This window comes from Carettochelys insculpta, chromosome 25, assembly GCF_033958435.1.
Source record: "Carettochelys insculpta isolate YL-2023 chromosome 25, ASM3395843v1, whole genome shotgun sequence".
NCBI lineage: Eukaryota > Metazoa > Chordata > Testudines > Carettochelyidae > Carettochelys > Carettochelys insculpta.
The window spans coordinates 16,827,033-16,848,968 of NC_134161.1; the positions used below are offsets into that span (position 1 = coordinate 16,827,033).

A 21,936-nucleotide genomic window follows, 5' to 3' on the forward strand; every position below is an offset into this window, starting at 1 on the left:
AATGAAAAAACAGGGCCTGAAAACCTGTTCAGTCACCTTTTAAACAAACACAGCATTTCCTGCTTGCACACAGGGCAAAGGAGAGTTTGAAATGTCTACCTACGGACACTATCAAACCACTCTTAGTCCAGGCGACGGTTATTTCCTGGTAAGTGGATTTCAGTTTCCCAAAGCCCGGCGGAACGCAAACCTGCCCAGGGTCAGTCAGCTGCCGTAACAACCTCATTCTCCCCTGCTCGTAAGCACAGATGCAGGTAGTGTGCATTGTTTGGCCTGCAGCACCGCCTCCTGGCTTCTAGAAGCAACTCCTGGGGCTCCGGGGCAGACAATGTCTTCTCTTGTCAGTGCATGGAGTTGAGTATGGGAATACTTGGCTATTTGATGGAGCCAGTCGCAAACAGCAGAATGAGAATGCACACTGTGCATACAGATATGCAGCCTGGGACTCTTGTGGCCGGGACCCAAGGGGGGCAGGGGGGAGGAGGAACAAGCACTGTTCTGCACCCTGCAGGAGGAGAAGGTGGGATGGACACCACAAGGAAACCGGGTATCGTGTCTCTTCCCACAAAAGCTCATGACCTAACCAGTTTGCTAGTCGTTACGGTGCCACACTAACAACAAGCAGTCCTGAAGCTGCAGACTAACATGTCTACTCCTCAAAGACACCTTACACCCTCCTTCACTTTGGCATTCAGGAGAACCCTTACAAGTTTTTTTTCCTCATGGGGCAAAAGCTGAAGATGTTGCAGGTTTGTCTCTCTTCTCTGAACAGTTCGTTTTATAAACAAAAAGCTGCAGAAAGCCTGGGCAGACACACTAGCAGAACGTGGCTTGTTGAGATGGTGGAGCGGGTGGGAAAGGACCATCATACCCGTGCCATCCCCACTCCCACTTCCGAGGCTTGTGCAACATGAAATTGCAACCAACTATACCCACAGAGCAGTCCTGCACAAATGCCTTCAATTGGATGGGTTTATTCAGCAGTTGAATAGACAGAAATTTGGAGATGTGTTCAAACAAATATTCTTCATCAATTTTAACCACTCCTGGGTAGTCCCTCAACATCAGATCCCCATATTATGGGTCAGCAGGAGCCCCAGGGCTAGTTCTGGGCTTTTGAGTGCTCCGCTTCCACAGTGTATGTGGACCACACATAATGAAATGAGTCCAAGGTACCTTAGCCTTGCATGTGAGTATTAGTCAAAACAAACATGGAGTCTCTCTAGATTAGAGCTAATGAATGGAGGAGAGAATGAATGCTCTGGGACAAAAAACTGCTCCTGGGAACAGTCATCTACCCGGTGCACAGATCAGCTGTCTGCTGACAAAGTCCCTTACCCCTGAACATTCGCAGAGTTGATCCCGGGATGACCTTTGATGGATTTTTCACAGAAGGAGCATGTACTGAAGCAAAGTTATGGACTGCAAATCGTGTGGTTGAATTCCCATCTGAAACATCACATGATGAGATGACAGACTGCAATGCTCGAGCATAAGCTGAAAAAAAAAAAAACCACCACAAAAACAAATCAGAAAGTTCTAAGTGACGGTAGCCTGGGCCAGCTTTCCCACACAGCCCAGGGCTTACTTCAGTAGTCATTTGCTAACTTGGGAATTAAACCAAAAGGTGCATTTGTACCTCTTGACAAAAATAGAGAGGGACATTTTCCCATGGGCCTCATCTCTCAAGGGGAAAATTTCATAGGATCTACAAATGCCGAAATCATGTGCTTCCATTGCTGTGTAACTGAGTGAGATAAGCTTCTGCATAGCTGCACAGGCAGCACAGCTGCTTAGCAGATCACTATGTGGGAAGCTGAAACACTGTGGGAATCAGAGAGATGAAGATGAGCAAGAGCAATCACAGGACTGGGCACCAAATGGGAGACTAGAAATGAAAGGGAGCCTGGTATGCACTCTGCACACAAGCATTTCAGTTGTAGAGAGGCTGAACAGCAATTCCTCATTCACTTACCAGATGGCTCAGACGTTCAGGACCCTTTCCTTAGCTCCCCAGCAGCAATTGAGATAGGGCAGAGAAAAGAGAAAAGCTCCCAACACCTTTGCATGCACTAGAGAGGTAATAGTGGGTACGAGGCCAATAAAGAACCTTGAACCTAGGAGCTGGAAGGTAAGTGCTGGAGAAGCTGACATTCTACAACAAACGTGCTTGAAATTCTGCTTGTGCATGTCTGGGCACTGTAAAACAAGTACAGCATCTGCAGGAACCATTACTGACTTTAGGCCTGTGTATTTATTTTTGCATAATTGTTGACATTTCCCACTTAAGCCTCAAGACTTTGTATTTTTGAAAGTGGTTTATGGAGGATTGCCCCAAATGATTGTACAACCAAATACTGTCTGCAGGTCAATTTAAACCGCAAGACTGCTTTATAGGTGACTGATAAAAAAGGTTACTCATTTTCTCGTAACTGTTATTTTTGAAATGTACTGTTCATGTCCATTCCAACAGCAACAGCCATTGGGTTGATCTGGGCACTCCCCCGGAGTCATACCTCCCTGGCACTCAGTATAAAGTTCTGCCCTCACAGGTCTTGCAAGCTACCTTGACAGAGGGCAAGTATTGGAACAGACGTGAACAGCACATCTTGAAGGACAACAATTATGAGAAGATGAGTAACCATTTTTCCCTCCTTCAAATGCTTGTCAGCTGAGTGCAGCACCCTTAGTGATGACAATGAAAGCCTTGGTTGCTTCAGATGGAAAAGGCAGGTCAAAACAAGCAGCACTGAGGTTAATAATGGAATGAAGGGCACAACCCTGAGGAGACCGTAAATCTCTCCCACTTGGCCAGGTAGATGGCTCTGGGAGGGGGTCTTCCACTGCCAAGGACGAATTGCCTGACCTGGTCTGAACAGGAAATTCCATCAGGGAATTGAGTAAGCCTCCTGAGGGCTAAGCCATCACTGGAGGAGTTGCAGACTGGAGAAGGCAGGGTATTTATCTTGTCCAAGCTGTTCCAGGCCAGTGGATACACCAATGCCAGCAGAGCTCCACAGTGAGTGTCATAAAGGTATGACTCTAGGGAACACCCAGACCAACCCAATAGCTGCTGCTTGGGAAAAAAGTCTTCTGAATACCGGGCACCTGTGTGTGTGCGCGTGCGCGCGCGTGCGCGCGCGCGCACGCACGCACACACACACACACACACACACACACACCCCCCCCCGACTGGAATCAACATAAACAAGCACTTGAAGAAGAACAGCTACCTTCCAGTAAAGATTCTGACATCAAAGTGCAGAGTGGATTTTCCAAGTGCTAGGCATTTGCTGTGTCGTTCACATTTTTCCCCCCCCCCATGTCCCCATCAGTTCTTGGGAACATAATTTAATTATTAATTATTTAAAACAGACACATGCATCCCTAGAAAGCTGTCAGTTTAGCTCTTGGTGTGCCAGTTGAAGTCTCCCCAAAGCAAGGATTACAAAGGGTGCAGAGTGTCTGCAGAACACCCATAGACTTCCCAGAATGCGGACTTTCTCTTGGCTTTGCATTAGTGAGATCAGCTGCTGGTCCTTAGCAAGCTCCCTTTAACAACTGTATTACAGTTGCAAAATAGCTCAGTGTGAAAAGAAAATCTAGATCACATCACTGAGGCTACCAAGCGGTCTATGCTCTCTAGGAGGGTGAACAGGGATTGTGTGCAGAGGCCACCTTAGAATAAGTTAATGGAAACAGAGCGATGATACTATGGGAACTCCTAGCCAGGATTTCAATTTGCCTATATGGCAGGACTCTGACAACTGATCTCAGTTACTGGGTCTACACGGATTCCTTACTGGGAAGGAAGAGCTCATACCTTTGTGGTTTTTGTAGAACACACAGTTGTTGGCACAGGTGTCAGGATGAGAGTCCCAGAAATCAGACCCACAGCAGCACAATGGAGGCAAGTCAATGTTATACAGTTTTATCTTCTCCCTCATCTGTGCTCTTAAAGCTTCCAGGTATCTACAAAATTAAATGTTTCCCCTGTGTCAGGATGATACTGGTGTCTTCATTAATCCTACCAGGATTTCAAGAACAAGATCAAGGAACCTGCCCCCAAGCTCACCTCACATATTCCTTATTTCTCTGTTCCTTTTCTTTACTCTCCCTTGCTCTTCTCTCCTCCAGTTTGAGTTGAGCCAGTATCTCACATACTTTCTTCCCAGAACAGGTGTCTTGTTGGCAGGCCATCTCCTGGATCCTCTGCTCCTCTGCACGGCGCTGGTGTTCTTTCTCACTCTTAATTCTGTGGACAGAAGACCTATTTAACTGGATCTTCCAGAGAAAGATGACGGCCCCAGGGTCAGAGGACAGGACTGAGTCAGGAGAACTGTGTTCCATTTCCTGCTGCCTGTGGGACCTTCAGTATATCACATATCCTCTGTTCAGGTAACATTCACCTCCCAAGCCTAGTTTGCAGAACAAATACTTAGCAAAAAACATTTTTCTCCTTGTAGGGGTAACACATCTGATTAGGAAGTTAGCAACTGACTCTAAAATGGAACCCACAATACACATTTACAGGGAGTTGTCAAACTTAAGGTGGGAAGCCCAAGGATGTTTTTTATTACATTTTACAGATTCATAGGGTAAGACCAGAAGGGACTGTTATGCTAACCTAGTCTGGCTTCCTGTATACCACAGGTCTGAGGACCTCACCCAGTATTTCCTGAACATGGTCACTTGTTCTGAATGCATACCATGAGGATTTTGTTTGTCTACAGTGCAACCATCCCAATCACAACTACTGTTACTTCTAAATTTGTCTCCAACCAACTCTTCTTAGGAACCCAGCGAAATGTCCCTTGCAGCTGCAACATCTTTTATGCAAATAGTCTACCTAAAACCATAGCTAGAAAAATCCTTATTGTACCAAATGAAGCAACTGCCCAACTTACACAGAGTTTGGCAATTAAACAGCAATTAAGTTAACTATATATGTAGTTTTGTTTACTCATGGAACTGTCTGAGTCTCTTTCAGTAGGGCTCATGGCTGTTCTCCTCAGCCCTACAAGAGGCTACTACTCTCCATAACAGCAACACAGGGTCCTGTGGCACCTTATAGACTAACAGAAAAGTTTTGAGCATGAGCTTTTGTGAGCACAGACTCACTTCATCAGATGCTGGATACTCTCCATAAGTGTGCAGTTGGTCCCTCATCCTTACAATTACTGTCAATCCCCATCTTTGAAGAATTCTTTACCTCTGGCAGCTACCGTACTAATCAATCTCTCTCTCTCTCACACACACACACACGTGTCAGAGGGGAATCCTGAAAGGAGCGTTTCAGAGGGGCAGCCATTTTAGTCTGCTTCAGGAAAAACAACAAGGAGTCCTGTGGTATCTCAAAGACTAAACAAAGCTATTAGGTCATAGTGCGTTCCAGCCCAAGAAAGGGACTCCTCATTGTTTCTGCTGAAGTACTTGGAGTTTCCAGTCCTCTCTTCTTCTGAGGAATGCAGGAAGGGTTTTAAAATCATGTTAAATCAGCTTCCCTCCATTTGCATGGGGGAGAGAAACAAATTTTTACTAAGAACTTACATTTGTACTATTTAACTTGGTTCTCCATTTGTTCAATACTCGGTGTTGAAATTAGCTCTAGGTTAAACTATAATAAAAAAGTACACACACCAATTCCTGGTTAAAATGGTCACTTGTGAGTAGCATTTCCTCTTTTAAAGCTCAGAACATCCCTGCACATCTGCAAATAATGGCTCCAAAAGCTACAATACTTATGCATGAGTCAGTCAGTCATTCTCAGCATGTGAGCAGTGCCTCTGCTGAGAATGAGGCTACTCACTGGCATGCAGCTCAGAGCCAGCCTGTTTTATCTGAAAGTTAAATCAGGATAATCAGGCTGCAGTTTGTCTCTTGTGCAGGTAAGCTCAGCTACTCAACAAGTCACTTGACAGTTCTTGATCTATTTGTGCCATGGTACAGTGTCCTAATACCCAAAGAAAAATTTTCTTCTGCAGTTAGTTGAAGAGAACTGAAAACAGAAGATTAAAATGCAATTTATGCAATGAAAAAATGAATTAAGATGCTAACAACAGCATGTTAAATGTTCATATGAATTTAGGAGTAAGGATACAGACTAAGACACTTGGACGGGGCCCTATTATTTGTGAGAATCTGTTAAATGCCATGCACATTTATGGCACATAAAGGACATAATTCCTTCCTACAAGGCGCAAAACAAACAGCAAAAGAAAGCACCTTCACCAGAAGCACTGCAGCAGAGCAGCTGCTGGGCTGTATGTACAGGCAAGCCCCTAGGTCAGTATATATAGAATATTGTATACGTATTATGATAAAGGTGCTGCAGTACAGGGCAGCTGTTGAGTGAATTAAACAGGGTGGATTGATTTAAATCACAATCACCATAAAATAAAACAAGAGACACTGATTTAAGTCATGTTACCAGAAAAATTAAAACTTGGCTGCTTAGAGAGTGCACTTAATTTTGGAGTAAGTCCCATTGAATTCACTGGCATGTCTGTTTTTGACAAAAAAGTTTAGATAGAATGGGGTTCCCTTGGAAAAAGGTGAGTAGAGAATAGACCTATGGTATCATCATTATGGTCTGTGGCCATGAATGACAGTGGCAACCGGCAACTTAATTTCTCTAACTGCAGCTTTCTGTATTTGTATACTTGAGCAATAGATTCTAAACCTAGTTAACTAATTAAAGGAGCCCTAAAGATCATCTAAAAATCAACTTTTTCTTCTAGCACCATCTAACATAGCAAACAGCTTGGGAATGTATTTGTCAAATCACACAAGAAAGTGCCTTGAAGAATGATGCTTTGCAAAGTGAATTATTTACGTTACTACCCAGCTGATCCTCTCAGCCATATGCACATCTCTAGCCACAACATTTTCTCCCAATAAGCAGTTTTCCTTATGGATTTTTCACTCTTGCAACTACACCCTGCAGCTCCTTCTTGCACTGCTTCCACTTGACATGTTTTCCTTTTTTATCCAGGGAACAATTTTTTTAAAATATTCCCAGATAGCATCTGCCTTATGCTCAAGAACTATGGCACTTTTTCTGTGGCAGAAGTGTGGGTGAATATAAGAAGCTGCTTGTGTGCTGAATAAGGTCATTGTTACCCCCACACAGTCCACTCCATTGCTCCTTTCCATGCAGCCTGACAAATGGGAACATTTCCAGAAGGACTGATTCTCAGCTCTATGATATTCTGAACAAATTTAAGATTTATAGACTAATAAAAATAGTGGGGACAGTCACTTAGAAGCACCTAGATTGCTAGAGGAAGCAATGAGTTAAATACACAGACAAATGCAAAATCATAAACTTAAGATCAAGAATGTCAGCCATACTCATAGGTTGGGGGATTATCCCCTGGAAAGCAACAACTCTGAGGACATCTAGCCAACTTGTTGTTAACCATGACTATGGAATTCCCAATGCAATGCCATGGCCAAAAAAACCTTAAACACACTCGAACATCATAACAACAAGGGAACGGTCAGTAGAAGTAGTGAGATTATGTGTTAAGTACTGACGAGCCCACTGCGAACATAGTGTGTCTAGTTCCTGCGTCCATACCATGGAAGAATATGGAAGAGGGTTCAGAAAAGAAAACTACAAAACTGATCTGAGGTCTTGGAAAACATGCATTTATAGGAACTATTTGGTTTAAATCAAACAAACAATGTGAAGAGGTTACATAATAACAGTCCATGTGTGTATCTACAGCGCCATCAAAAGTATAACTACAGCTCTTCAGGCCATCACCAAGCTAGCAATAATAAAGGCCCCACAGCTTGGGCTGCAGTAGCCCAACCAAGACAACATTTATGTCCTCTAACTGCTACATGTACAGCACCCACATGCCCAAATGCAGTGCAGACTCTCCCTGTAAGTATCCACACCAGCAGAAGCTATTAATGTAGTAGATAAAAGTCACCACAAGATCCAGTGTCTTAAAATTGAAACAAGACAAATTTAAACTGGAAATAAGAGTGCAAAATTTTTAGCAATGAGAGTAAATAACCATTAGAACAATGTATCAAGGCAAGTGGAGGATTCAGTATCACTTGAAGACTTTACATTAAGAGCAAATGTCTTTTTAAAAGCTTTCATGCTAGTAAAACCACAAAGTTACTCTGAAATCTATGGCCTAGATTATGGAGAAAGTCAGGCTAGATTATCACAGCTGTCCTTTCAGGTCTTAAAAACCTGTGAAATTTACAGCCTCTTTTCAGTTGACTACACATCAAAGGCAACATCAATGAAGAAATCCATGATTACTAGTAGGTACCTACTTTGCAATTTTCTTCTGATGCTCTTTCTGCCTTTGCTGTTCCTTCACCTGTTCTCTCTCAATATCCATGAAGAGACGTCTGTATCTCAAATACTGGTTTTGACGCTGCAGGAAAGACAACAGTCTTAAGAGGAAGGTGTCTTGGTGAAATATACAGCAGGACCTGAAAGTGGCACTGGAAGAACTCACCTTTAATTGTTCCAGTATAACTTGTGCACATTATACTGTAAGAATTAAAGGAGAAAGGATTAAGCTGAGCCAAGAAGTCTCTGCAAATATCATCCTGCACAAAAACCTAATAAGCAAGACCATGTGAAATCCACCACAGAGTTCATCTGTCTCCAACTGCTGCAGATTGTTATTTTGACTGCAGAAAAGAGATGTCCTGTTCATCTTGTGCTCCCTGTCTACAATTTTCTGCTTTCTCCTAAACGGAGAATTAAAAATGTTTCATTGAACATGTTCCACTACTGAATGAAAGAAAGAAAGAAAGCTGTTAGCTGAGGAGAGGCAGAGCAAGGTTTCTCACAGAGCCATGATCTTGGTGTCTACATCTTCTACTCCAGAGGTTCTCAAACTTCTCCATGCTGTGACAGCTTATTTGCAAGACCACAGCATGAACATCAGGCTGCAGCAATTGCATATGCTGAAAAGTAAGGTGTTTTTACTAGACCTGTCCAATTTTTTTTTCAGTGAAAGTTTCCCTCTCCCTCTTGCCTATCAGAAAATGGAGTTTCACTGGAACACGCCAACTGACAGAAAAGTTTCCAACCTATTTATATGGAAACAGATGCTTTTGTTCCAATTCTCCTGTTTTATTTAAACTTTAAAAAGTTCTGTGCATCTGATTGACCCACAGTGGATCACTCAAGACAGCACATATCTATCCAACCACCTGTACTCATAGTTCTTTCTCCACCCCCAAGGCTTATGTGGTAGAATCTCTGAAAGGAGGGATATCCTGCATAATGGGAAGCCAGAACCAGGGGTCTGGAAGATTTAGACTGCATAGCTAAAGAGAAAGGAGGGGTTTCATTCAACACTTACACGTTTCCTTTTCAAAGTAAGAGACAATATGGTTTTTAAAATTAGCCCTTTGATCAGCTACAGTACACATGAAAAGCCATGCCATCAACTACAGTAACAGGTTTAAATTTTATTAAGCATCAAGAATTCCATACAGGAGAGAAACCCTATGTGCAGGGGAATGCAAAGGGCAGGAAAAAAAAATCCAAGGATGTGCTATGAGAGGGAAACATTTTCTAGCTAAGCTCACATCCCCATGCTGATTCATAAATTGGAAAGCCAGAAGATCATCTAGTCTTATTCCTCGCATAATACAGGCCATAGAATTTCTCCCAGTGGTACCTCCACCAAGCCTGTAATTAATAGTTCATCTTTCACATGAGAAAGAAACCCTGTATGCCTACACAGTCTGGAAACAGCTTCAGAACAGAGGCCTGCTGAATATAGAAAAAATGCTGTGCATAGCCCAGAAGCTCAAATCAGTGCTTCCTTGAAGAACTATTCCCTGTACCTGAAGGAAGAATAATTTCTAGGTCATGTGCTGCATCTGATGCACTGCTGTTTTCACACTTTATATAGGGCCAGGGTGGCCAACAAGTTAGAACCAAAATAGCGGTGGATCGAGTGCAAAGAGCCACACACTATATATTTATTTTCTCTCTCTATTTATGCACATAATATATAAATTTATTTTATATATAGCTTAGATAGATAGACAAATATAAATATGTAGCTCAGTGCCCCCTCTCCTCCAGAGCCAGGCATACCCAACCTCCCTGCTCTAACCCAGTCCTGGCACTGGAGGACTTTCTGGTGTTCTCTAATGTGCCTTGCTCCTAGTATAATTCAGATGCAGATGCTGAACACACAAGACTTTACATTATTTGACATACTTGTTTCCTGGTTTCTTCTTTGTCTATCCCAAGCCATAGTACAAGGGAAGTTTGCAAATCAGTACTCAATCCTGAAGACGGGCCAGCAGAGTTTGACTCCTTCATTAATTTCTTATAAACCTGAAAAAAAAAATACAGTGGATCAAAACATGATTGCCCTCAACAAGTCAGAGCATAAAAAGACTTCTGATGAAGATTCCCAGTTTATAGCTATAACAGAGGTCCTTTGACTAAGCACACAAGATCTGCACACCATTCATATGGAACACACAATACAGGGCACTAATACCACTGATAGCTTTATTCCTGTCACACAGGAAAGGTCATTGTTGCCACTAGTATTGCTCAGAAAACGTCAGCATTTCTACAATCAAGCACTTCTAATGCTGCATTCAAGTTTGTTTTGGACAGAAACCACAAATGCTACCCTCTGCTATCAAGCTCAGCAGTGAGGTCAAAGTAGAAGCCTGAACTCATACCTGGAGCCTAAAGTTCAGGTTAGGAGGTCATCTGGCTGGGTTTCTCTGCTGCTCAGAAAGCAGTTGTTCTGGACTAGCAGTCTTAAGTAAAGGGGGTTCTGGTCTCTAAAACAAAGATTAGGGACTCCCAGGCTGACTGACCCAGCCTTGGTCACATCAGGGCTGGAATTTTAGAAGACTTACATTTCCAAATTCTAGGCTGTAGTACAAGTTGTCATTACCCCGGACCATCTGCTTTCTGGTTGTTGCTTGGTCTTGTAGCTCTGCAGGAAGGTCATGATGTCCTGCCAAAGGAAACTCTTCACATTCACCCTCTTCACCATGCACTAGAGTTGGCCTTTGAGACACTAGTTTCTGAGAAACCAAATGTGAAATTTACATCTAATTGCATTATTTAAATGAAAGATCAGCAGCTCATGAATAAAAGACTCCTGTAAGCTTTGGTATCAGAGCAACCTGAGAACACTGGGGCAGTGGTAAGAAGGTAGTAGAAGAGAATTAGCAAATAGTACTGCCACCACCTTGTCAACAGGGCAAAAGAGACTAACTGCTGGGAATAAAGGACGTAGACTTCTGGGCACGTCATTTTGCAGTTGTGGGATATGCAAACATTTAAAAAAAAATACTTGCCAACTGTTGCTACAGGTTTCCTCAATACTTAAAACAGGAGCCATCTACACCATTCATATTTGTGGTTCAAAGCAGACTTACCTGTGGCGCTGGCAAATACAGGGTGCTGTAAGTGCAGGCTTGCTGAAGTCACATCAAGGTCAAGTCTCAGAGGGGTGGCCATATTAGTCTGTTTCCACAGAAACAGCAAGGAGACCTCTAGCACCTTAATAATTAACAAACGTATGCAAGCCTAAGCTTTCATGGGCTGGAACCCACTTCGGCAGCTGTGCATCCAAATGTGCAAAATCTCAGGGCATCTCAGAAGAGAAGAGATTTACCTACAATAACTATACATCTTTGAGACATTTTCAGTGGTGCAAACTCTGCTCCTCCTCATGCTGTGTGAGGGCACAAAGGCGGAGAGTCACAAACCTCCCTTGGTTTGTGGCAGTTCAAAGCTCAGAGCTGGGGAGGATTCTGAGAAGCAGGATGGGACATGGAGCCATATAGATTATAACTCAACCAGCCAGTTACTGCAGGGTAAGTAACTGATCTCTCTTCTTCAATAATGCCAGTGTGGATCCCACACCACGTGACTGGCAAGCAGCTTCCTGATTGGATAGTGGGAATGAGGAGTTTCAAATAATTGAAGCACTGCTCTCCAAAACTTGGCTACCCAAGAGACAAATTTCACAAGCATGAGGCATGTGAGGACTTACAGTGGGATCCATAGTAACATAATACAAGAGCAACAAATTCTAGTTTAAGGTGGAAAAAAAAAAAAACCCACGAACAAGAATGTGTGAATAATTATTTTATTGTGCTAACACATGGAAGTGTTCAACACATTTCATCAGGCCATGGAAGACAGATGTGGTGTTCACAGAAAATACAGGATGTTGATTCAGACTCTTAATATCTGAATATGCTCTAGATCTTAGAGGGCATCTGTGAAAATGCAAGATGATAAAACACAGGGCAAAGGGTATAATGGACTCAGGATTTATTCTACTTTGTTCTTTTAATCACCCGAGGAAAAGGGGCATTCTTGAAACTTTGCATTAGGCCAAGACCAGTAAAGAATGCACAATGGCAAGCAATTAGACAAAGGGTTGTATTGGCCTATGTAATGACTGTGTTACTCATGAGAACTGGGGCCACTAGCATCCAAAAAACCATGACAATAAACCATTTGTCCTGCTTTACCCCATTGTGCATGGTCAGAGAAACTGGCTTCGAAAGAGCTCAGATATGAGAAGGCGATGGTTAAGCAATTTTTGTAACCCCTACTGCCAGAAAGCCAAACTTGAGCAGCTCAGGTCCAGTAGTGCACATGTCAAGGCAGCACCCTCATTGACCCAGAAGCATTTCTCTGCATGAAAACCTGTCTAGGTCACATAACATCAGGCCTTTTACCCATCATATGGGAAGGAGTAAATGTAGCCAGCCCTGAGTCTTTAGTTAGTGTAATTTTGGGAAGGGGATTTTAAAGCCAGGGGTATAGAAAGAAATGCTAGTCTGGAAGGCTGAGCTTAAAACAGGAAAAAAAAAAAATCCCTCCCCTGACATTTGTGATGCTGTTTGAAATGCTTGCCCTGGAAGTGCATAAACATGACTCCAGGTCATAGCTGTTGGCTCTGCAGGACAAAAGGAGGCTGCTCATACAGAAGTGAAGAGGACTGGCATATCTGCTCCCCTGTGCGTGCAGGGCTGGTAGGCAAGAAGGAGCCATCTTTACTTGCACTTTTCAGAAGAGTGTACTTCAATGGTGGTTGTTTCAGTCAGTTTCTTTTCATGTGGTTTTCAGTGTAGCTCGCTCTACTTGAACGACCAGTAGTAAGAGGAGAAAGAAGAAATGACAGGATAGTCTAGGCACACTACTTTCTACTGCAAAAACATCTCCTTGGCTCTCTCAAGCCCAGGGGAGTTAAATGTATGGGATAATAGCTATTTAGCAACAGCAAGAGCCCATTCGGTTTTACCCTTTCTTGAAAAGATCCACGGCACTGTGCAGCTGGCTGACCGGACAGGGCACAAATCCTCACAAGGTGCAGCAAATAATTAATACTCACTTGACTAGTGGCCAAGCAGAGTCAGCCTCTCACTTACGTTTCCGGTTGAGCTAACACCCCAGGTGCCTCCTGGAAGTTCAGGTGGGCCAGCTCCACTAGACGTGGTTTTGTGGGAGGCTAGCCGGCGACGGACCTGTTTCATGGTTCTGCTAAGCTGCCAGTAGGAAAGATAGAACAAGCTGTTAACAGGTTGACAGTTGGAGTGCTCACTTGCTGCTATAAACAAGGGCCTGGCCAAAATGTTCATTACAAGGGAGAAGACATCACAACTGAAAGTGTCAGCCCAAAAAGCAGTCCAGTAGCACTTTAAAGACTAACAAAATAATGTATTCAGTGATGAGCCTTCATGGGACTGACCCACTTTTTCCAGACCATAGCCAGATGAGAACTGAAAGCGTGTGTCACACAAAGTAGCCAGCATAATCTTGGCACTCTGCCTGAGGGTGCAAAACAGCATCAGTTGCGTAACTGTTGGGGATAATCCACGGACAGGTGCTTGACAGGCAGCAGCAATATTTGCAAGCGTACATCAGCTCTAACCCTTAGGGCAGCTCTCAGGAAGAGAAAGGATTCCACTTATGGCTAGTTCGCTCCTTGACCAGTCTATACAGACTGCCAGAAATGTGTCCCATTGATATACGGCCACCCTCAGTTTGTTTCAGTTACCTCAAAGCTGTCACAGCCAGACTGTTGTTCCTACTGACTTGTGTTAGATCAGGGTTGTGGGCCTAGACATGAGACCTTCTAGATCCCATTCCTGCCACCCAGTCACAGGCGCTGCATGAGTAACTCAGAGAAAAAACGCTGCTTCAGTTAGGCAGCCTCTATTCTCTTGTCAACAATAACCTGTGGGAAATCAAAAATTCACCCAGCCCCAGAAGCTGTGTGAACCAAGCACCAGAAGCTGGATGTCCATCTTGATCCAGCTGATCCAATTCTAAAAGCCCTGTGTGGCTCATGTATATACTGACAAAGGCTGAACAATATTAACCCCAGGTGGTGTGTTTTTTTGTTCTTCTTGTTTTAATATAAGCCAGTCTAAAAGACTTACAATAGAGACGGATACCACAGTTATTGGAGAGAACACCGAACCAAAGCCTCAGAAACTTCTGAACTTCACCAAATTTGGATTAGGAACTGAACTGTTACATTCAAGTACAGCCACGTGGGATGATAGTTGTTTTTTTTTTTTTTATACTGCAAAGCATGCATTGCAAGCACTGTTATTAACTTTAAAAAGGCAGTAGCCTCCCTCCCACTTACACATTCCACTCTTTAGTTATCTCAACCCTTTGCTACTGGGTATGCAGATTGTGAGTGGGGAGAGGACTCCATCTAGTGCCCCCTATCCAACGACACACACCAATGGGGGAGAATCTTTATTTTAATGGAGGTTTTACTTCACTTCTCTGGAGATTAGCAGAGATGCAAGCAGCCCTCTAATTAATGATGGCTCGAATTTAAGTGCAACATTCTTTATAGGAATATGTGTTCTTAGATTTAATACTCAGATTATGCCAAATATAATAGTTCCTGTACGTCAAAGCACTCAATTTCAATGCACAATGACATCTAGTGGATAAAAAAGGAAATACTGGAGTAAAAGCACAAAACATGCCATCATCTTCCATCTCAAGGACAGGTGTCATGAGGAAACGTATAAAAAATACATACAGGAGGGCAGGGCAGTAAAGCATTGCAGTGTTACATGGTATTGACGCACTTATAACAATAACATTTCACACTACTTCGTCCCTTGTAATTCCACAAGATCTGAGTAGTCTGCACAGGCTTTACGTTCACAGTACGTACATATTCAAACTCAGTTCTAAAATAAACGGCTTCTGGGTTGCTGTTTGGGAAGTTTTCTATTATTTGCTATAGAAAATATGTTCTCATTCTGGGCACACAACAAATGGCACTTATGAGAGTTGTCAGTCAGGAAACACTCACTGTGTTGGCGTGCTGATGGAATAATTGGCTTTGCTTTTCTCTTCCCTCCTCCTCCCAGCTGGCACGAAGCTGCTGCACAGGCATCGAGTTGGTACCAGAACAGCAGATGGCAGATTCTATGTTACTTCGATACACACATGTATTCTTCTTAGGGGTCAAGGACAAAGCGGAATCTGAACACTGCATTGCAACAGAGCTTTCTTTTTCTGCCTGCAGTTAAGGGGGGGGGGGGGAAACCCACATAAGTACAGATGAGGGGCTGGCAACCTGTGGCTTCGAGCACTACTGCCGCTGACTCCTCTTGCAGCCCTGGAGGCTGCTGCTGCTTAAACTAACAAAACAAAAACAAAAACAAACCAAAACAAAAAATTCAATTGCCTGCTGTTAAACCAACTGAATTTAGGGTTTTTTTTTGTTTTTGTTTAAGTGGTGGCAGCCTCCAGACCTGCTGAGCAGTCAGCTGCAGCGGCCGAGCCTGCCCCCGCTGGAGCTGTGCAACCTTGCTGAGATGGAAAAGACAGGGTGGAGCAGCGGCTGTGGAGAACTTGTTGGCAGGCAAGATAATCCTGGGGATGGTGGGGTGGAGGGTTTGGGGCTGAGAGGGGTTAAACGTGGGGATGGGGCGCAGGTTTGCGGGATGTGGGATAAAGCCTGGAGATGGGGGTAACAACTTTCTAACTGGTACAAATCTTTGTGTGTGCACTTTTCTTAAAATAGGGATGACAAAAATTATGGTTTGGTGTTATTTGTTAAGGACTCTCTCATATTCACATACATTGTAGCTCCTGAAGTATTGATTTTGTAAATGAATTTGAAAAAATGGTTCTTCTCCCTATTTCGGTTGCAGACCTCTGGTCCAGAGCAACCATCTTACCAAAGTCATTCACTGACTAAATCCACACACCTATTAAATTCCTACCCCAGATACCATTCAAGTGATGACAGAAAGGCAGTGGCAGCAGGTGGACTTTGAGGTTACTGTCCCTGTGGCTCCATGCTCAAGGATTGACTGCGCATGAAGGGCAGTGCACCCTCATATTACTAAAGTGACCTCTCATGAAGCTGAGCATGTGCTAAACACCTCAAAAAGGGTTTTCAATGGTCAGTCAGGAGAGCAGCTGTGGAAATAATCACTGCAAGTTTCCTGACTTTTCTCCAATTAAGAGTTAAGATGTAAGGTTGTTTGAATAGTGGTTGTAGTTACCCTGGAAGGTTTACATTTGAAACAGAGTTACCTTATAAGTAAGGCTCCTTGTGTGAATCAGAGCAGAGGCTGGTACTGATGGAGGTTTGCCCTACCTCTTCACAGGATTTCTGAAGCTGCAGTCTTCTCCTCATCTTGATTTGCTGATTCACCCTCTGCTTCACTTCCCCCTGGAAACGTCTCAGATTTTCCTCTTTTTCCTTTTGCTGCTCCTTTAGCTCCTCTTCAACCTGAAATGCCGATGCCTGGAACAAGTTACAGCAGATTTTCAAGGCAGCCTTTTCACCGTGAGGCTTCACAACAGTCTGGCAAGCAGCACTACTATGGAAGGGGATGTGTGTCAAAGTTGTGGTTTGAAGATAAAGTCACAATGATGACTAATTTTGTTTATCAGTATAACACGGACTGTTCTGTGAATCTAGTAACAGGTGCATGGATGGGTTGGGAAGATCATGTTACTAAGTGGAACTCTTCACTTTCTCTCTTTAAAATGGATACTATAAAAAAGCAAAGAAAACCAACTTGTGGGGCAATCTTATATATGAATCACACCTGCTGCTGTCAGCAAAACCCAAATCAGAAATCTGGGGGCTGACACCCTTTATGGTCATATTGAAAGTCCCATATCTGTGTTTCAATAGCATGCTTTCATGCACCCATCCTAGGTCTGTTATAACATGTCAGAGAACTAACATACAGGATCAAACTAAAGCAAGGCCTACTCTTACCAGTATTTTCAGCATCTGATACAAAAGAAACACATAAAGCAGCAATTTCATATTCCTCACTTGCACCAACAAAGACCATTCATCCAACAATATTAGCTTCAAATATGACTTGTTACATTTAGGATATTTATACATTAGCATCACACTAAGAGCAGGCATCCAAAACCCCAAACCCAAATGAGATAAGTGGTGAGGAAATGCAGGAGAAAACCCTGGTATTTTCCTTTTAGATTTATCTTTCTCCATGAAGCTCCAGGTATAGTATGAAGATACACAAGTCACAGCACATAAAACCACAATGGAAACAGACATCCTAAACCGTGCTCCTACCAGGTCCATACTGGATTCTTAATACTAAATTGTTTGTAGTAGAATAGCGCTTCAAGTCCCTAATGCTCCATTGTACTAGGTACTGTACAAAGACAGGAGCAAAATATATTTTCTGCTCCAAAAAATTTATAACCTAGAGATAAGACAGAACAGACAGTGCAAAGACATTATAGAACAAACACACAGAATAAATAGGTAGGAATTGTGTCAAGCTAATACCTCCATTGATTGCATAGTGTTTGACCAGATTTTTATTTATTTTAGCTTACATTTATACTAATCATATTCTATTACAAGGGTGAAGGAGAAGGGAAAGGAGGAAGAGAGGAGCACGGAGGATGGCTGGAATGAGACTGAGCAAAAGAATTTCAATCCAAAATCAAGTAATGTGACAGACACTTTTAAGACCATCCACAGTTCTCCAACCTTTCAGACATATATCAAATATAATGAAAATCTTCAGTAAACATTTTCTAAAACTCAAAAAAGTTTTGTGCCTATGGAGAAAACGGTAAAACTACATCACCACATTACACTACACTGCTACCATTCAAAGTGCCTTCAAAACATACAACAAACGAGAGCTAGAACACATCACAGTTTCTTTAAAGCATGAAGAGGATCTTAAGGCACATCATGCCTTAGTCAAGGACTCATTTGTAACATAGAGGATAACAGGTCCCTCAAATTACACCAACGCTGTCATGTACCTTTAACAATGCCACTCTGGTAGCCAGGAAATTGACCAGCCCTGGTGAGCTGATCAGTTTCTGGGCAACTGCAAGCCCAGGGGAGCCAGGCTGCAGTCTGGTTCCTATCTCCCCTTGACTTGTGTGAAAATTTGAGTCATAGCTCAAGGGTTTACTGTAGTTACAAAAAATGAGCTCATCTGCACATTTACTGTATATTGTCAGTTTAAGGATTTTGGTATTGACAAGCCCTTAAGATGAAGGGAGCAGTTCAGGTTTCTCACAAATATCCTTTCAGGTTGTCAACCAACTCAGGAAAACAAGGTTGCTTTGGTTTATATTTAGGTCATCCTTTCTTTCTTCATAACAATAAACGCTAGAAACAGAATTCAATGCAACAGTTTCTGCAGCAAGGAAGGATTCTGGAGCTGTGGAGCTGCAGAATCCAAAGGGCCCAGACCCTGACTAGTAGACTTCCAGGGAAGAGAATATTTAGAAGCTGTGATTTGGATGCCAGCTTAGAGTCCCATTCCTAGTCCCATCAAAACTGACAAGCGAACAACCTGGAGAAAGCGAAGAGAGCAAGGGGCAAAACATTCAGACAGGGCACTCACAAAAGCAAGGCTCTCCTCCCACTCGCCGTCAGCTGGTGCACTCTCCACCCAAACCCCCACAGGGGCTACGCACTGGTTCCTCTCGGCCAGCACCGCCTGGCTCGCAGCCCCCCACAGACACCTTGCCTGCTGCCCCACAGGCCGCCCCAGTGCCATGCTTTGGGCACAGGTCGCCTGCTGCTGCTGCTTCACAGGTGGGAGCCGCCGACCCGGCCCAGCCCTGCCCAAAGACAGCCAAACCAACAGGTCAAGGGAGAGGTCTCAGCCTGCGCGAACCGGCCCCGGCCCCGGCCTCACCGAACCGGACCCCCCCGCCCCCCGGCCCTGGCCCCGGCCTCACCGAACCAGCCCCCCCACCCCCCACCCCGGCCCTGGCCCCGGCCTCACCGAACCGGCCCCCCCCACCCCCCACCCCGGCCCTGGCCCCGGCCTCACCGAACCGGCCCCCCCACCCCGGCCCTGGCCCTGGCCCCGGCCTCACCGAACCGGCCCCCCCCACCCCGCCCCTGGCTCCAGCCTCACCGAACCGGACCCCCCCCCGCAGCACCAGCCCCAGCCGCACCGAACCGAACCGGACCTCCCCCCCGGCCCTGGCCCCGGCCGCACCGAACCGGACCCCCCCCCCGCAGCACCAGCCCCAGCCGCACCGAACCGGACCTCCCCCCCGGCCCTGGCCCCGGCCGCACCGAACCGGACCCCCCCCCCCCCCCGGCACCAGCCCCAGCCGCACCGAACCGGCCCGGCCCCGGCCCCCGAACCGAACCGAACCGGCCCCCCCCCGGCCCCGCCGCACCGAACCCAACCGGACCCCCGGCCCCACCACGGTCACCAACTCACTGTCCCCATCTACCAACACCTCACTCCCCCCGTCGCCATAGCAACTCACTCCAACGCCCAACCGCCACTTTAAATTTAAGCGCCGCTTCCGGCCGGTTGGGACACGCCGCTTCCGGCGCGCTGAGTGTGAGGTGGGCCGCTTCCGGCGCGCTGGCTGCTGCGGGGCGGGGGTTGTCCTCGGAGGTGCCCCCCGCCTAGCTCCCGTGCGTCCCGGCCGGACTCGGGGCCCCGCGCCGGCGGTCGGGGAGAGCTGCTGGCGGGGGCGGGGGCGGCACTGCACGCCGGTCCCGGGCCGAGACTGCGGCAGGAGCCCGCCCGGAGCGCCCCGGCCCGCCCCGCCCCGCCCCGCCAGCGCCACGTGCTGCCTGCTTCGGTGGCCTCGACGGGGCCGGCCGCGAGACCCGTCCCCGGGGTGTAGGCTCGGGCCGGGCGTTGGGGTCACACCAGACCGTTTGCTTCCCGTGGGCGCTGGAGAGGTTCTCCCTGGCCAGGCCATGCGCTTGGCGAGCTCCTCCTGGAAGGCCAACAGGTGCTCCACCACCGACTGCCCTGCGGGGAGGCCGTCCCCTGCCACTGGGCTCTTCGCAAGGACACGGGTCCCCACACCCTCCTCCCATGCGGCAGCTCAAACGGCGAGAATCCTGTGGATTCCTGGGGCACCGCCTGGTATGTGAGCAGCAGGTGGGGTAAGTACTTGTCCTGTCTTCTGGGTGCTGGTTCATGGAGGTTCTCAGCATCTGCTTTAGGGTCCCATTGAACCTCTCCACCAGCCTGTTGGTCTGAGGGTGGCAGACTGTAGCCAGGTGTGCAGGACCCCTCACTTCTCCCACAAGCATTGCAGCAGGGCTGACGTGAAGTTGGACTGCTGGTCAGTGAGGCCCTCCTTGGGAACCCTACTCTGCTGAAAACGGTCGGCAGCACGTCCCTCCTGAAGCAGACACTATGACAGGACAGAGCCACCACTTTAGGGTAGCAAGTGGTGAAATCTACCACCACCAGAATGCATTTCTTCCCCAAAGGGATCGCCGTACTGAAGGGCCCCCCTTACATCCATGGCTACCTTCTGGAATGGCTCCTCTATGATGGTCAATTTTCAAGTATCTAAAGGGGTATGACGAGGAGGAGGGAGAAGAATTATTCTCCTTAACCTCAGGATAGGGCAAGAAGCAATGAGCTTAAATTGCAGCAAGAGAGGTTTAGGTTGGACATTATGAAAAAATTCCCAACTGACTGGATGGTTAAGTGCTCAAATAAATTGCCTAGAATAGTTGTAGAATCGCTGTTGTTGGAGATATTTAAGATAATGTTGGAAAAATTATCTAACAGGGATGATACAGATGGTGCTTGGGCCTGCCTGAGGGTTGGGGACTGGATTTGATCTCTTGAGGTCCCTTCCAGTTCTAGTGTTCTGTGATTATGTTCTATGATTCCTCCAGTTCTGCCGCAGCTATTCGTTCACTAAAATGTTGCATGACTTTTGCTGGCATTTGCAGAGAGAGATGTACATGTTCTGCATGACTGAGCTGCCATGGTAATATACGTGTGGTTCAACACGTTAGGTGTCTGCTGGTGTTGTACATTATTATACATGGTTTGATGTCCACACCTGACCACGAGTCCTTCATCAGGCCTCTCTCTGGGCATGGTTCATCCTCTTGCTTTAACTGATGAGTAGAAAGCATCGTAACACCAGTGTGTTCCAGAGCACTGGGGATACTTTACTAGTCCGTCATTACATTCAAAGGGCTTGTCCACACAGCCACATTACTGCAGTGGAACTTTCTGGCTCAGAGTGTAAAAACACACCCACCTCCAAGCACAGCAAGTTAGAGGGCTGTGCAGCACCAGGGTAAACAAGCTGTCAGCGCTGCTAGCTCTTACCTTTGTGGAGGTGGTCTCCTACAGCACTCCGCTGGAGGAGCTTTGCTGTGGGTGTGCTTCAAACTGAGCCATGTAGACAAAGCCAAAGTCTCAGTCACTTTCCTGGTGACTCATGGGCAGCAGTTCAATGATCCATTATGTAGAGAGGACCCTCCTGAGTGGCGTATCATCTGTTCTGTATTGTGTCAGGACCTCGTCTTCCGCTCCATGCTCCTTGCCACTGGCTTGGCCAGCAAGCATTCTCCATTTTTCACTGGGTTTCCCTCATGTTAAGCAGCTTGTATTTCTAACGGGTGAGGGGGGGCGTTATTTTTCTGT

At 45.6% G+C, this 21,936-nt stretch overlaps 2 protein-coding genes across 5 annotated transcripts in view; one reads left to right on the top strand and one right to left on the bottom strand.

The window, feature by feature from the left end:
* Positions 1 to 945: 945 nt before the first annotated feature.
* On the bottom strand, positions 946 to 20,311 carry CCDC15 (coiled-coil domain containing 15). 3 transcript variants are annotated; one of them, XM_074976690.1, is made up of 11 exons: positions 19,787 to 20,311; positions 18,901 to 19,120; positions 16,635 to 16,784; positions 15,336 to 15,545; positions 13,420 to 13,536; positions 10,882 to 11,052; positions 10,220 to 10,339; positions 8,302 to 8,405; positions 4,076 to 4,255; positions 3,824 to 3,972; positions 946 to 1,497 (listed from the first exon to the last, which is right to left on the bottom strand). In XM_074976690.1, the coding sequence occupies exons 2-11, from the start codon at positions 19,054 to 19,056 to the stop codon at positions 1,295 to 1,297; spliced, it is 1,560 nt and encodes a 519-aa protein (XP_074832791.1). In that variant the 5' UTR covers positions 19,057 to 19,120; positions 19,787 to 20,311; the 3' UTR covers positions 946 to 1,294. The 3 variants fall into 3 exon arrangements, with proteins under 3 accessions (XP_074832791.1, XP_074832792.1, XP_074832793.1); XM_074976691.1 differs by lacking the exon at positions 19,787 to 20,311 and adding an exon at positions 19,738 to 19,773; XM_074976692.1 differs by lacking the exon at positions 3,824 to 3,972 and having other exon boundaries at positions 1,307 to 1,497.
* The window catches only part of HEPACAM (hepatic and glial cell adhesion molecule), a 32,589-nt gene continuing 30,954 nt past the window's right edge, over positions 20,302 to 21,936 (top strand). Inside the window, exon 1 of one of the 2 annotated variants that reach the window (XM_074976695.1) lies at positions 20,302 to 20,423. The gene's annotated coding sequence lies outside the window, so the exon portion shown is untranslated. The remainder of the gene's footprint in view (positions 20,424 to 21,936) is intronic. The other variant, XM_074976694.1, reaches the window with a different exon arrangement.